This window comes from Gymnoscopelus braueri (assembly GCF_963280865.1).
Source record: "Gymnoscopelus braueri genome assembly, chromosome: 22".
Classification (NCBI taxonomy): domain Eukaryota; kingdom Metazoa; phylum Chordata; class Actinopteri; order Myctophiformes; family Myctophidae; genus Gymnoscopelus; species Gymnoscopelus braueri.
The window spans coordinates 44,294,689-44,309,755 of NC_137624.1; the positions used below are offsets into that span (position 1 = coordinate 44,294,689).

The 15,067-nt window shown below is 40.6% G+C and overlaps 1 protein-coding gene across 2 annotated transcripts in view; it reads right to left on the bottom strand.

Moving 5' to 3' along the window:
* Window positions 1-15,067, bottom strand: part of LOC308077930 (phosphatidylinositol 4-kinase alpha-like) — a 123,263-nt gene that overhangs the window by 72,327 nt on the left and 35,869 nt on the right. For both annotated transcript variants that reach the window (XM_080418939.1, XM_080418938.1), the window contains exons 17-22: window positions 13,521-13,621; window positions 4,884-5,052; window positions 3,732-3,782; window positions 3,174-3,282; window positions 2,463-2,599; window positions 1,561-1,694 (exon numbers count right to left, since the gene is read on the bottom strand). In XM_080418939.1, coding sequence (XP_080275065.1) covers window positions 1,561-1,694; window positions 2,463-2,599; window positions 3,174-3,282; window positions 3,732-3,782; window positions 4,884-5,052; window positions 13,521-13,621 — 701 coding nt within the window. The remainder of the gene's footprint in view (window positions 1-1,560; window positions 1,695-2,462; window positions 2,600-3,173; window positions 3,283-3,731; window positions 3,783-4,883; window positions 5,053-13,520; window positions 13,622-15,067) is intronic.

Genomic DNA, 15,067 nt, shown 5'->3' on the forward strand with positions numbered 1-15,067 from the left:
GTTAAAACGAGCCATTTTCGACGCACATTCACTCTGCAATGGTGGATCACGTTAGAAATATTATTGTTCCAGTCGTTAGACAGGACCCTCGGCCATCGCGCACGCACCCTTTGTTTACATCCGGATCCTCATCGTGGCTTCTACAGCTCTAAACACATCAGCGTAAACGGTAAGAGCGCTGGCACTGGATGTACCCGGTTCTAAAAAACCTCTGGCACATGATTAATATGCAGTGGTGGTCACCATGTGAATGAATGAACCAACGGATAGTTCACCCACAAAATGACTTTTTTTCTATGGATTGTCGGGATGCCGACATAAGGATAAGGATAAGGATAAATCCTTTTTATCTCTCCCTGGCAACACCGAGTTGCCAGGTTCTGGGAGAGAAACAAGCAACCAGCGTTAGCTCGTTCGGCATTAGCATTAGCCTCTCAGGAACTTTCAGTGCATGTTTGAGTATCATGAGACTCTACAATGAGTAGTAGTAGAGAAAAAAATAACTTTGCATCGGTTATAATAGACGAATTTCACTTAGGCACGCGCTCCCATTATGCCAACGGAGGGGGTCGAAAAAATTACGACACGGGACTCTCTGAAATAACTCAACGTCCCTTTCAAGGATGGTGAGTGATAAGCGACACATCAAAGATAACACTTAAAATGTCCGGATTTCTCCTTTAACAGGTCGTTCATGAAAGTCCTTGCGGTCTTGTTTCCAATGAGGGTCTGTGAGCAATTAGGGGTTAAGAGTCTTGCTCAGGGACACATTTCATTTCATAGACACATATGCTGGTCTGGCCTGGAATCGAACCTGGGGCAACCAGGGCCTCTGGCTCCCTAGGCGGGCTCACTAACCACTCAGCTATGGCCGCTTTTTCGCCGCTTTTTCGCCTTTCCGACGGTTACTAACCCTATACCTAACCCTAACCCTAACCGCACACGGAAGCTACGTAGTCGGAGTAGTGGGATGTCGGAATTATGAGCGGTACCCACCCCATGGAGACTTAGAGAGCATAGAGCAGAGGGGGAGGTGTGTGTGTCTGTGACCAGCTGATGCTCGTTGATGCTCGTTAATGTTCTATACATCAAGGCAATTATGTTTCTGCTCTCATGTTTGGTTTCCAACAAGAATGTTCCTTTTGGTCCTAAAAAACGGCGCTTATCAATTAATCGATCGATAAGGTTATCAATTAATGAATTAATCGATCATTTACATCCCTACTCCAGACATAAAAACAAATGATGATTATACGCCACGCCTCCGGTATGTAAAGACTTTACTGACCGCAGCCAAACAGTAAGTAGCTCCGTACGTACCTCATGTACTCCAGCCTGTACACTGACAGTAAGTAGCTCCGTACGTACCTCATGTACTCCAGCCTGTACACTGACAGTAAGTAGCTCCGTACGTACCTCATGTACTCCAGCCTGTACACTGACAGTAAGTAGCTCTGTACGTACCTCATGTACTCCAGCCTGTACACTGACAGTAAATAGCTCTGTACGTACCTCATGTACTCCAGTCTGTACACTGACAGTAAGTAGCTCCGTACGTACCTCATGTACTCCAGTCTGTACACTGACAGTAGGTAGGTGGACATGGCGAAGTCCAGCTTGTTGACCAGAGCGCTGGCTTCAGGAGGAGGGTCCAGCAGGTTGATGATGGTACTGCGCAGGTCATTCAACTCAGCCTGAAAACACAGCAACAATGAACCATTAAGCCACATGTTGTTACCCTGGCGGCAATTGTTCTGGGCATGTCATATGCTGGATGCTGGTATACCCTTGTCATTCTTTAGGGTTAGGGTTAGCTCTGGTCCATAGCGTTAGAAGGAGTTCTCCTTAACGCTATGGGACTTTCCATCCTTTCTCCTCACACCCGCGGCACCACAGGCGGCGCAGCCTCTACGTCTGTAGTAAAAAATAAAGCATACACTTTCGCTACTCACCAAAACAAAGACGCTACTTAGTGGGAACACTCCGAGCCCCCCACGCACGTCTAAAAATCAACTTTTTGGAGAGAAAAGAAAATATTTCACCGGAAGGAAAACATGTTTTTGGTTACTCCACTGCGCCCCCTACAGATCTGGTCAATGGAATTTTTCTATTGACCAATTTTTTTCTTCCGGTGAAATATTTTATTTTCTGGCCAAAAAGTGCATTTTAGACGTGAGGTGGGGGGCTCAGAGTGTTCCCACTTAGTAGACTAGGCAACTCTATAAAACCCTCTTTGTTTTAGTGAGTAGCGAAAGTGTATTTTTAATTTTTTACTACAGACGAGAGGCTGCGCAGCCTGTGTACAAAGGCTCGAAAGTCCCATAGCGTTAAGGAGAACTCCTAATGCTATGGACCAGAGCTACGTCAGGGTGTGTACCCTTCCTCACTGCAGTGACGGTGTCATTTGTATTAGGGTCAGGGTCAGGGTTAGGGTCAGGGTCAGGGTGTACTCCTTTCCTCACCGCAGTGACGGTGTCATTCTTCAGGGCAGAGTTGTACTGCAGCTCAGAGCGGAGAGGCTCTCCGCTGGGGAAGGTCAGGAGCGGAGATTTGGTCGCTATCTCACACACTCCCTCATACCACTCCTCTGGCCACAGACCTGGAAGGGTTAAAAAAAAACAGAATTATCAGAAAGATTATGCCTGAAATGATTCGGAAATTAGCCTGATATTTTGTCCCAATTAACCCATTAAGACCAGGGACGCATATCTGTGTCACTTTTTCATTTGAGCTAAAGAGCATTATTTTACACTTTGGCTATTCAAGAATAGCAGATCTACAAGCTTGTAGATCTGCTATTTTTGAAAAATCATGAAAATGTGTGCAAATCTTTGAATATATATATATATTTTAAAGCGAACATTTGTAGCTCAAATCGTTGCTTCTGGGGGGTCCTTGGAACAAAATGTTTTGAGATGGGGGGTCCGCGGCCAAATACATATCATTTTGGGGGTCCTTGACATGAAAAAGTTTGAGAACCACTGACAGCAACATAGGTTTTTTTTTTCCAAAAAACTGTTAGGATTTAGAATCCTAACAGTTTGTAGAATCGGTCACAGGTCTTAATGGGATAAAAACACAAGAGCTAATATTTCACTGAATGGATTCATTCAACATGAGCTGAAGATACGATTGAATGAAATTATGATTGATTGAAGGAATGCTCGTCCAACCTGATCCCTCCACGGCGAAGCCCATGACCACGGAGTAGAGCCAGAAGTCCCTGAACAGCTTCTGCAGACGTGGCTTTGCTTCTTTGATGGGAGGCAGCCTCTTAGTGAGCTACCAAGAGACACAGAGAATAGTCGAGTCTGATTTATACGTATATAATAAATAAATTATCTACTTTTTGTCCATGACACAGAGCATAAATGAAGCAAGCATTAAAATAATTGAATGGGATTGGTATTTAAGAACCACAACATCAGACAACCTAAGATCTGGTACCACCCAAATTTAGAACAAACGTGGGAAACTAAAATAGTGAAAATAGCCGATCTACATCGACACATTGTGAGCTTGTAGATCGGCTATTTGAACAATTTAAAAATGTTTTTCAAAATAGTAAAAAAAATGCCTGAAATGTTTAGGCATAAGGGGTAAGGCGGCAAGCAAGATAGGGCCCGTGGGGCTTATCGGTCCAGTGGTTTGCAAGATGAAGCATAATTATTATCAGGAAGCCGTTATTATGAGTACAGGTCAAAACTATTAAAACAATGTCAAGTACTTACTACAGCAATAACTGGAATTAACACGCCCAGGTTCCCAGCACTGCTTGATGCCTAGGAAACAGAGAAGTACAAGACAAACTGAAGTATAGGCGTATAGGTGTGTGTGTGTGTGTGTGTGTGTGTGTGTGTGTGTGTGTGTGTGTGTGTGTGTGTGTGTGTGTGTGTGTGTGGGGGGTGTGTGTGTGTGTGTGTGTCCGCTACTGCAGTTAATAATAAAAAAACTGTTATTTGTTAACACATTCACTACCAGGGGTTTTCTAAAACAGGCTGTAGCTACTGCCAGCATTTTTAAGCATTCTGACTAATCTTTCAAGAACCACAGAATATTTATCCACAGTATGATGGATCCCCTGATGGTTGCTAATCAAAGAGGGTTTCACTGTGCTTCCGTGGGGGAAAAAATGTCATCGCGTCCTCCCGTTTGCTTGTTATACGCTGTAGAAAATAGCATGTTTCGCCAAAAATACATAGTAAAACACAGGAGCCGAGATACAGAATATTTCCCAAATACTTTAACCAGGAAGTGAATGGAGTAATAAATCTTTTGATCACGTTATCTCCTGGTTCTGTGTGAAAAACGAAAACAAAATCTCCGTCAATGGCTGTGAACTGAACGGGTGGATTTGAAATGACGGAGATCTCCCTGTCAAATGGCAGGGACTGTGTTAAAGGAGGAGTTCACCCAAACAATGACTTATTTTCTATCAATTACACACCCCATGAAGCCTTGATTTCATGGATTTATTTTTGTTTTTGTGGCATTCCTAAGACAATAATTTGATGACCGTGTGTATTTCCGGTAGGAGACACAAATAATCTACTTTGTGTCTTCTACCGGATACATTAGCCGGTAGGAGACGGGAATCAAATTATTAGCTTATGAATGCGACAAAAACAAAAAATAATCCATGGATTCAAGGCTTCATAGGGTGTGCAATTGATAGAAAATAAGTCATTTTTTGGGTGAACTCCTCCTTTAAGACTATTTAATGATATAGTAAATACAATAAAAACAGTTCATAACTTTTTGTACAATTGTAAATATTGCAATAATAATGTGTATCTGTCACAAAGAGCACATATGTACTTGTCATCCAACACACCAGTGTGCCTGGAAAGACGGTTTGAGACCCACTGCGTGGCGTAGCGTACCTTCAGTGCCGGACCCTTGTCTGAGGCTCTCTCGCTGGCTCTCTTGCCCTCCAGGCCCAGCTGGACGAACAGCTCCAGAAGGTTGACCAGAAGCTCGTCCACCATGTGTTCAGCCTGCAGGTTGGCTGCTATGTTGGCCAGGGCATTGATCACAGCCAGGGAACAGTGTCTAATAGAGACCAGGAGAACAACACATTGATCACATCCAGGGAACAGTGTCTAATAGAGACCAGGAGAACAACACATTGATCACAGCCAGGGAACAGTGTCTAATAGAGACCAGGAGAACAACACATTGATCACAGCCAGGGAACAGTGTCTAATAGAGACCAGGAGAACAACACATTGATCACAGCCAGGGAACAGTGTCTAATAGAGACCAGGAGAACAACACATTGATCACATCCAGGGAACAGTGTCTAATAGAGACCAGGAGAATAACACACAGCCAGGGAACAGTGTCTAATAGAGACCAGGAGAACAACACATTGATCACAGCCAGGGAACAGTGTCTAATAGAGACCAGGAGAACAACACATTGATCACAGCCAGGGAACAGTGTCTAATAGATACCAGGAGAACAACACATTGATCACAGCCAGGGAACAGTGTCTAATAGATACCAGGAGAACAACACATTGATCTGGGATTCCATGCCATGGTACCGAAGGTAAAGGGGAGCCCGGTTGCTGGAGTTTAAGCTTTCTTGTGGAGAGTTGGAGCCTATTAACACATCGGGTGCCAAACACGGTCTGGACCGTGTTTTCACAGAGTAGCGCATTGGTGCCGAACACGGTCCAGACCGTGAAATATGTCTTTTTGTTTTTTTCGTTTTTCTCCACACGGGCGGGGCTAGAGCAGCTCTGGGAGTACCCATTGTGATCTTGAGAAGGATAGGCCAGATAGATCACCGGAAACAAAAACATGGCTCCCATCCACTTCCTGTCTATTTCCTTCTTTAAAACACCTATATCTCCGAATCTGTTTCCGGTGGGGAAAACCGGTCATGCGCGATGCGCGATCCCCCCCCATTGTAACTCGCGAGTGAAATATTACCGTTCCAGGCTGTAGCCAGGGTCCTCGCGCAACATGAATGGATGTTTTTTTTTACATGGATTTGCTCCTCGTGGAGTCTAGAGCTTTAAACAGCAAAGCGCAGTCAATGGGGAGAATGCTGGCACCCAACGTAAGTTGTTATGAAAAAATGCTGGCACCTAATGTAACACATTGATTGCCTAGAACGAGTTAACTCGTTTTTAGTTTTACTTTTTTTTTTTTTTTTTACCCAAAGACCAAGGAGATATGATTTTTCGAAGATCTAGACTCCTATCCACTTCCTTGTTAACTTAAAACTTTAAAATTCTGTATCTCGGCTCCTCCTGAGTACTTTTTTTTTTTCATTGAAAAATCTTTGCCATGAATAATAATAGGCAGTGAAAATAATTCAGGCAGTGAATGTGTTAATTAGCGCTCTTCTCAAAAAATCCCAAAATAAATGCCGTTTAGGAAACAGATCCACGCCCAAAATAAACAAAATAACCCCACTTCAAAACTCCTCCAACCTCCGCGCTCCGCCTGGTATTTTTTTGCTTGGAAGCGGAACTGAATTATGAACTGAGGAATGAGTGAAATCCTAAAAAGGTACTTTTTGATTTAAACAAGGACTGCGTGTTATTTTATTTCATGTGAACTGTTCAGAAATATATGGTGTTGAATTGAGTCTATTTCTCTGTGACCAATTGTGACTGAAAACGGTTTGGTGTGGAAATGATGGGTTGTGGTGGGTTTAGGTCTTCACTCTAAAAAATGTGTCGGTTGAAAAGCCGGCTGGCACCCCAAACAAATGTGAATTTAAAGGGTAATCCGCTACAACAGCCAGGGAACAGTGTCTAGAGACACAACAGGATAACAGAGGACAGCAAGGTCAACCCACAGCTGCTATCAATTTACAGAGTTCCCAAAATATGTTCAGGACTGTATCAATCATATTGTATGCGACTGCGACTGTAGGAGAACTAAACTAAAATAAGTCGCGAGAGGAGATGAGATGGGCCAGGTCTATTGTGTGACGCGCTACACAAACAAAAGGAAGATTTTTCTGGATCCAAACAATGCGTTTAAGGGGTTTATTAAAGAAATATAAAGAACTTAGGTCAAGGTGCTTAAACTCATAGCAAAGGGTGATCACAGCAATCAAATGAATGAACAATGAAGCAAAATACAGTGTATAAAGCGGTCAACAAAAAGTACGGCTCCCAAACACCACCTCTCTCTCTCTCTCTGTCTGTTCTCAGCAGGTGGTCAGGTGGTGCTTTGGAGCTAACCAGGTATCCTCCCCTATGTCCGTCACTCAATCATCCACTCACACACACACCAGTGACAGGGAATTGACCAAATATATACATAACAATAACCAAACATAGCCATCATAATAACAATAAAGCAATTCATGGCTCCTACACAATGAGGAGGCTCTGACACCAGTGTGCTATCAATGCTCAATGACAGACTTGAGGGAAGGTTTTACGCTCCAAAAAGAACAGATCTACACACCAGCGTGCCTGATGATGATGATGATACAGAGTCATTTATGACAGTGATATACTGTACAAAAAACATACAGCATACACAAACGTACTTAACAATAGTTTCACAATCGCTTAGCAGCTCAGCTAATAACTTCTAAGATGTTGCCATGTTAATTGCTGGAGTTCAATACTGTCCTCTACTCACTAAATGTGATGAAAAGAAAGGAAAGACACCCAAACCCTGTGTTGGGCAGGAGCTGAGCCAAGAATAATAGACTAAACTAAATGAAGACCACTCCTCTAGCTAAAGACATGGCCGCATTCATGAATAAACACTATTTCCACAGACCCTGCCCTCAAAGAGCACGTGTGCGTCGGCTCCTTCCGCACCACCACGGGTGGTCTTCAACAGACCGCAGAATCTGAGAAACGTGTTGGTGAGGCCTTACTGTCCACCTGACCCCCCCCCCCCTCCTCCCCCCCTTCCATCTCCCATTCCTTTTTGAGGCTTTGTAGAATGAAGTACAGTTTTGATTTGATTTGAAAATTTTATTGGAGGATAAACCCCTTGAGATGCAGCATCTCGTCTTCCAGGGGGTCCTCAGGCACAACACACAAACACTGACACAAAACAATCACATAACATACAACAACAACAAAACATACACATAAGGGCTCTCACACCATCCCAGACCAGTCTACATCTGTTATGCCATAATAAAAATAATAATAAAAATGAAAAAATAAAATAATAATAAAACAATCAATTATGAAATCAAATTCAACAAGAATACATGGCAACATATGTCATCTCCAGTCCGAAGTCAAAACCCATAACCCCCCAAGCCGACTCCGCGAACCCCGATTGTCTTTCCGTTAAGCCAACCTTATGAATTTAAAAGCAAGAACAGTTAGATTTTAGGGAATCAAGCAGAGATATTTTGAAAACAGAAAATGAAATAATTGATCTAAGTGAAGTGGATAAATTGTTCCAATCAGAAGGTGCTTTAAACTTAAAAGAACGTCTCCCAAATTCTTTGTTTATACCGACAGGTACCTCAAAAACAGGTTGTTGTGTATGTCTTAATGGGTATCTTGAACTGAACGGACGTAAAAGCTCTTTCAAATAAGAAGGATAATTAAAGTAAATACATTTAAAAACAAAAAGCAACCAATGAAAATGTCTCCTATCATGAGGAGATAACCAGTTTAACGTATCATACAGAACACAGTGATGTGTACTGTAAGGACACCGGAGTACAAATCTACATATATTATTGTAAACTACATTTAACGAATGAAGATGTGTCTCAGAGGTGTTCTGATAAATGATGTCACAATAGTCAATGATAGGAAGTAGAAGCTGCTGAACAATATGTTTTCTTATTTGAAAAGTAAAACAGTTTATTGATCTATACATTAATCTGAGACCATTATTTACTTTACTCCTAAGAGAATCTATATAGGGCTTAAAAGAAAATTCCGAATCTAACCAAAGGCCTAAGTATTTGAATGTTTCCACTGTTTTAAGGGGAGAGCCATCTGTAAAAAAAATAGATAATTCAGAGGATGTACGATTAAGAAAATACCGAGTACCAAACACCATGCTGCACGACTTCTGCTTGTTTAATATAAGATTATTATTTAAAAGCCATTTTTGAACCAGATTGAATTCCGTTTGCAAGGAGCTTTGAATTTTGGATATATCACAATCAGATGTATAAATAGCTGTGTCATCAGCATATAACTGTATGGAGCAATTTGTACATATTTTGGGAAGATCATTAATGAAAATGGAAAAAAGTAAAGGACCTAAGATTGATCCTTGTGGTACACCCTTTTCCATCACCAAGAAATCCGATTTAACATCATTAAAAGAAACACACTGACGACGATTATGAAGGTAGGAACTAAACCAAAGTAATGCCTGTCGAGAAAGGCCAAAATCATAAAGTTTATCCAAAAGAAGATAATGATCAACTAAATCAAAAGCCTTAGATAAATCAATAAAAATAGAACCTAATAATTTACTCTTATCTAAGGCGGAGTATACATCATCCGAAAATTTAACAAGAGCAGTAGTAGTGGAGAAATTGGAGCGGAAACCTGACTGAAATGGGGATAAAATATTGAGATCATTAATATATTTAGATAATTGATTATAAATGAGCTTTTCAAATATTTTTGCCATTGAACAGATAATAGAAATGGGTCTATAATTATTAACTTCTAAAGGATCACCACCTTTAAAAAGTGGAGTGACCTTTGCACATTTCCAGATTGATGGAAGTTGACAAGTTGATAGGGACAAATTAAATAAATCTGCAAGAGGGAAGATGAGAACTTGAGAAGCTAATTTAATAAACTTGGCCTCTAATCCGTCTGGACCAGAGGCACATCCAACCTTAAGTTCTGAAATAACTTGTGAAATTTCTGTAGGTAATATTCGTCTAAATGAAAATGAACCATTAATAGGACTACTAACATGATTATTTAAATAAGGAGAATCAAAAGAATAAGAATTACTAACAGAGGGAAAAAAACGATTAAACACATCAGAGATAAGAGCAGGGTCATGGACAACTTCATCATTTACACGAATCTGAGGAACAGAGTTTTTCTTTGGTTTAAGAATACTATTCAACTTATTCCAAAACTGTTTGGGATTTTTGAAATCTTGAGAAAGTCCATTCCTATGAAAATTAGCCTTGGCATTTCTAGTCTGAGTCTTACAAATATTTCTCAAATGTTTATAAGAGTCCCAGTCAACTGGGTCCCTAGTAGATCTGTATTTTGCCCAAGCCGTATCTCTACGTTTAAAGAGACCTATGAGATCTGAGTTGATCCATGGTAAATGTCTACCTTTAACTCTTACTGTTTTCCAAGGAGCGTGTTTATCAATAACTCTGACAAATTCATCTAAAAGAAAGTTCGACGCATCCTCAACAAAAGGAATCAACTGAAACCTATTCCAGTCCACTGAAACAACATCCTGAATAAAATTATCTGTATTTATGTTTCTACACTGTCTCATATTTATATATTTTGGAGGAAGACGGGGAATTCTTATCTTCCAAACACAAAATATTCCAGAATGGTCACTAAAACAATCGGAGAGGACCCCTGATTTAATAATCCTATCTGGATGTGAAACAAATATTAAATCTAATAGTGTTGATGTTGTTTCAGTAACTCTGGTCGGCTCAGTGATAAGTTGAGTTAAGTTTATGTTGTCAAATAATTTCTTCTCATTTGAAGAGAAACGAGGAAGCCAGTTCCAATTCAAGTCCCCTAAAAAGATTAATTCCAAGGGACAATTTAGAGAGTTGATTGTGGACAGTATAGATCTAATAGTTTCCACAGGAGCCGATGGGGGCCTATAAAAATTACCTATGATCAACTGCTTGTTTTGATGAAAAATTAACTTAACAAAAAGACAATCAAAATTCACAGAATCAACCCGGGGAACCACAAGTTCCGACCCCAGACTAGAAACGACATATGTTGCCACACCACCTCCTGCTCTATCTCTATCTGTTCTATACAAAACATAGTCATTTATCTGGATTTCTTCATCAGATATAATACTACTTAACATAGTTTCTGAAAGAGTGATAACATTAGGCTTATATGTAGCTGCCCAGACTCTCAACTCGTCAATCTTTGGAATAACGCTTCTGATATTAAAATGGATAATTTTTAAACCTTTAACTGTATTCATGTTTTAAATCAGAAAAATAATAATAATAACAATTGCATGCAGACATAGCTGGTCAGGTGGAGGGATGAACAATGGAGAGAGCCACACAAAAACACTACACTCAAATACACATCTACAAGGACAAAAGACAAACACAAATCTAACAAAACAACGAATAAACAAAATGTCTTCATCCCCAAATGACGAAGACTGCAGATTAATACACTGCTGAAGGAACAGTGCATTATGAACAAAAACCTACCTCTCATATTTTGGAGAGGCTCCTAAGTTCTTTTACATGTACGTCTAAACTTATGAACTTAAACCTTAAGGTAGCAGATGCAGGTAAGTAGGTGAGTGACAGAAGGGATCCAATTATGGCCCCTGCTGCACAATAAAAATCAAAGTTGAACCTCTGGTGCCCTCTTGGGATAATAATAGAAAAACAAGATTCAACCTCTAGCATCCTAATTAGGTTACAAAGGTAGTTGTAACTGAGGTAGAAAATAATGAAAATAATGAAAAAATAATGAAAAAGATGTAATTGTGACCACCAGGAAAAAAGTTTAGTTCAATTTATTTCATTAAATGTAATACTTTGTGCAAGCAGTAATCTCCCTCAATAAACAAACGGATTGAAAGAAACTCCTACTAAAGGCACATACAAACTCTCCCATATTGACAGAAAGGTTCTAGTTATGGTCCCTACTGCTCCTTAACAAACAACTCTCTAAATAAGCCAATTTATAGCTTCCCATGACTATATGTGACAAAGTAGAAAATTAATTTCAGTGGGAGAGAGAAGGCGAGAGGAGAAAGAGAGAGAGAGAGAGGGAAAAAAGAAAAAAAAAAGAGAAGTCATGAATCAGAGAAAGACAAACAAAAAATTATGGCCTGGCTCTAGTTGTGAACCGAAACGAAAAAATAAATAAAAAGCACGACTGAGCACTGTGACCATGTATGTGCGAGTCGTGGGTGCGCGTTTGTGCAAGCACGCGCTATACAGTCAATCAACGTCCATATGTAAATTGTAATTGTGTGAATATGTATGTATGTGTGTGTGTGTGTGTGCGTGCGTATGTGAACCCATATTCAATAGGCAATGGCATAACTTGCGTGGGTAAGTTCAGCAGGGAGTCAGTACAGATAAGCAGATGGGGGCTCTGTGTGTGTGCGCGCGCGTCTCACTCTGTCTATGTCCGTAGTACTGGACTGTTCTGTAACCATGCATGTGTGTGCGCACTGTGCGTAAAGCTGCACTCCAAAGTGGCCACAGGCCACGGTTTAATCCTCACCAGCAGAGAAGAGTGAATCGTAGAATTTCTGGGCTTCCTCCGGGCAATCGAACACGCTCCTTCGTCCCTCATGGACCACCCGTAGGCTGCCGTTGTCTTGCGTAGATATCTTGACATTCTTTTTCCAAAAGGAGTGCTTCACCTCGGCAAATGAGGCTCGCTTTTTAGCGACGCTGGCTGGCAGATCGGGGAAGAGTAATATAATATTCTCACGGAACTTGTTTTGATCTCTTCTGCGCCTCAGGGCACGCTCTTTATCCTGGAGATAATGAAATCTCACGATGAAGACCCGTGGCTTGGATCCAGACGCTGTATTGCGGGGAGGTCCTATGCGGTGAGCTGCGTCCAAGGTCGGGGGGGTGGTGAAGCAATCTCCCAAGGCCTCCACAAAGAAGTCGGCCATGAACTTGACCGGGTCTGAACCCTCCGTTTGTTCCGGGATACCGACGACCCTCAAATTGAAGCGTCTACCGCGCCGTTCCATGTCTAATAATTTAGACTTCATTTGTTCATTGTCTGACTGTAGTAGAGAACATGATACCTCTAGCGCCGTAATACGGTCACTATGATCAGACAATGTAGTCTCCATATCAGTCAGCTTAACGGCGTGGGAGGCCGTGGTCTTTTTGATGTCATCCAGCATGGCCGTGATTGGCTTTAGTGCATCATCGAGTGTCTTTTTAAGAGTTGTGATTAAAGTAGCACCCAGTTCCTCAATTAGAACAGTGCGAAGTTTCTCCAACTCGGGTGATAGCACAACGGTAGTTTTGCTGCGGGTAGCCATGGTGCATCCAAAAACACGTGTACAGGATCACAAACTTAGAGTTATACACCCTTTTCTTTTGTTTCTTACTTCTATCTCTTTCCTTTTGTTATCTCTTTCCTTTTGTTAAAACTGAGTGAAAGTTTAAGGTATTTGCCCGGGTTAGTCCATTATATAATAAATAAAGCTTAGGAGCGTCTCACGCTGCGTCTTCACTCACATGCTCAACCGGACGTGACGTCACAGTTACTCCAACACTACTATAATCATAAGTATGATCGGAAGCATCACCTGTATCCATGGTCTGTGTTAGAGTAGACCATATAGAATCATAAGTAATAAGAACATCACCTGTATCCATGGTCTTTGTAGTCTTTGTTAGAGTAGACCATGGAGCTGGCCTTCACACTGATCTGCTGGAACAGGTTCCACACCTCCTGGTAGATGTATTGCTGGAGAACAACAACAAACACATGATGCTCAGTATGCAGTGAGAGGTGCTTTTATAGAGGGTGCAATACTTCATCAAACACATAATAAAACATAAAAATAAATAATATATATATATATATATTTTTTTTTTTTACAGTAACAAAAATACAGAAAGTTGCAGACTTTGCTCACAGCACGTCATGATGCGACACGTTGTGAGCTTGTAGCTATTTTCACATGACTCCGTTGTAAGACACAGTATAACATAGGGCTTAAGTTGATAAGAACCCTAAAAGAAATTTAGTAGATTATAAAAATATGTATTCGATTTTTTTTTGGGGTTCAATTTGTTGATCTATAAATAAATTAAAACATGCTTCTCGAATTGTTCGATTGATCTTAAACGTCATTGATAGAATAATCACTAAGAAAATAATCAATAGTTGCAGCCCTAGTTTTATATAGTCATTATAATATAGTTCAGCATAGCAAATGAAAACCAATATGTAAGGGGAGTAGTGAATACTAACACTAGGGGAAAGAAGTCCTGAGATGAGCGTGCTCTAATGTCAATAGATGAATAGATGAATAGCAGACTCACAGTGTCTATAGAAACAGTCTGCACTCACAAGGTGAACTTTATTTGACATTAATTAATTTACCGCAGCAGACATCATATCTCTGATGATCTCACAGATGACAAAGACATCCACAGACAACACTGCAAACCGTATAACCAGGCAAAAATATGAATGCGGAAATCTCACCTGTGGAGTAACTACAAGGCTAGCAGCATGCAAAAACTAAAAGTTGCATACAATGATGCTTTGACAGTTGCTGGTGAGGGTACCAAGATGGCACAGTGCCAGCCAGCTGTTGGTTAACTTGGGGGTACCTACCTGTCAAGACCTTTTAACTCATTCCCTGCCACTGACGTAATAAACGTAATTATTCCCATTTACCAATGCTGCCACTGACGTAAAAAAACTTTTTTTTTTTTTTTTTCAAATTTGACCCAAAGACCAAGGAGATATGATTTTTTGAAGATCTAGACTCCCATCCACTTCCTTGTTTAACTTAAAAATTCTGTATCTCGGCTCCTGAGTACTTTTTTTTTTCGATGAAAAATCTCTGGCCGTGGGCAAACGCGGCCAGCAATAATTGTGGCAGTGAATGAGTTAAGACATTTAATGTACAAATTCATGTGTCGTTTAGAAGAGTCTGACAACCATGTTATTATGATTTTAAATGAACCCTGTGAAGAGTTCTACTCGGTTCTCTTCCATGATTTGGAGACATTGGCGCAACAGCCTCTGCAGACTGTGAGCATATTGTGTGTAGCTAGCTGTAGTTAGACTGATTTGATGTTTTTCTTTTTTTTAACCCAGTAAGACCTGAGGCGATTCTTAAAAATGTTTTCTAAATCCTAACAATAAAAAAATAAAATAAAAAAAAAGTTTTCAAGA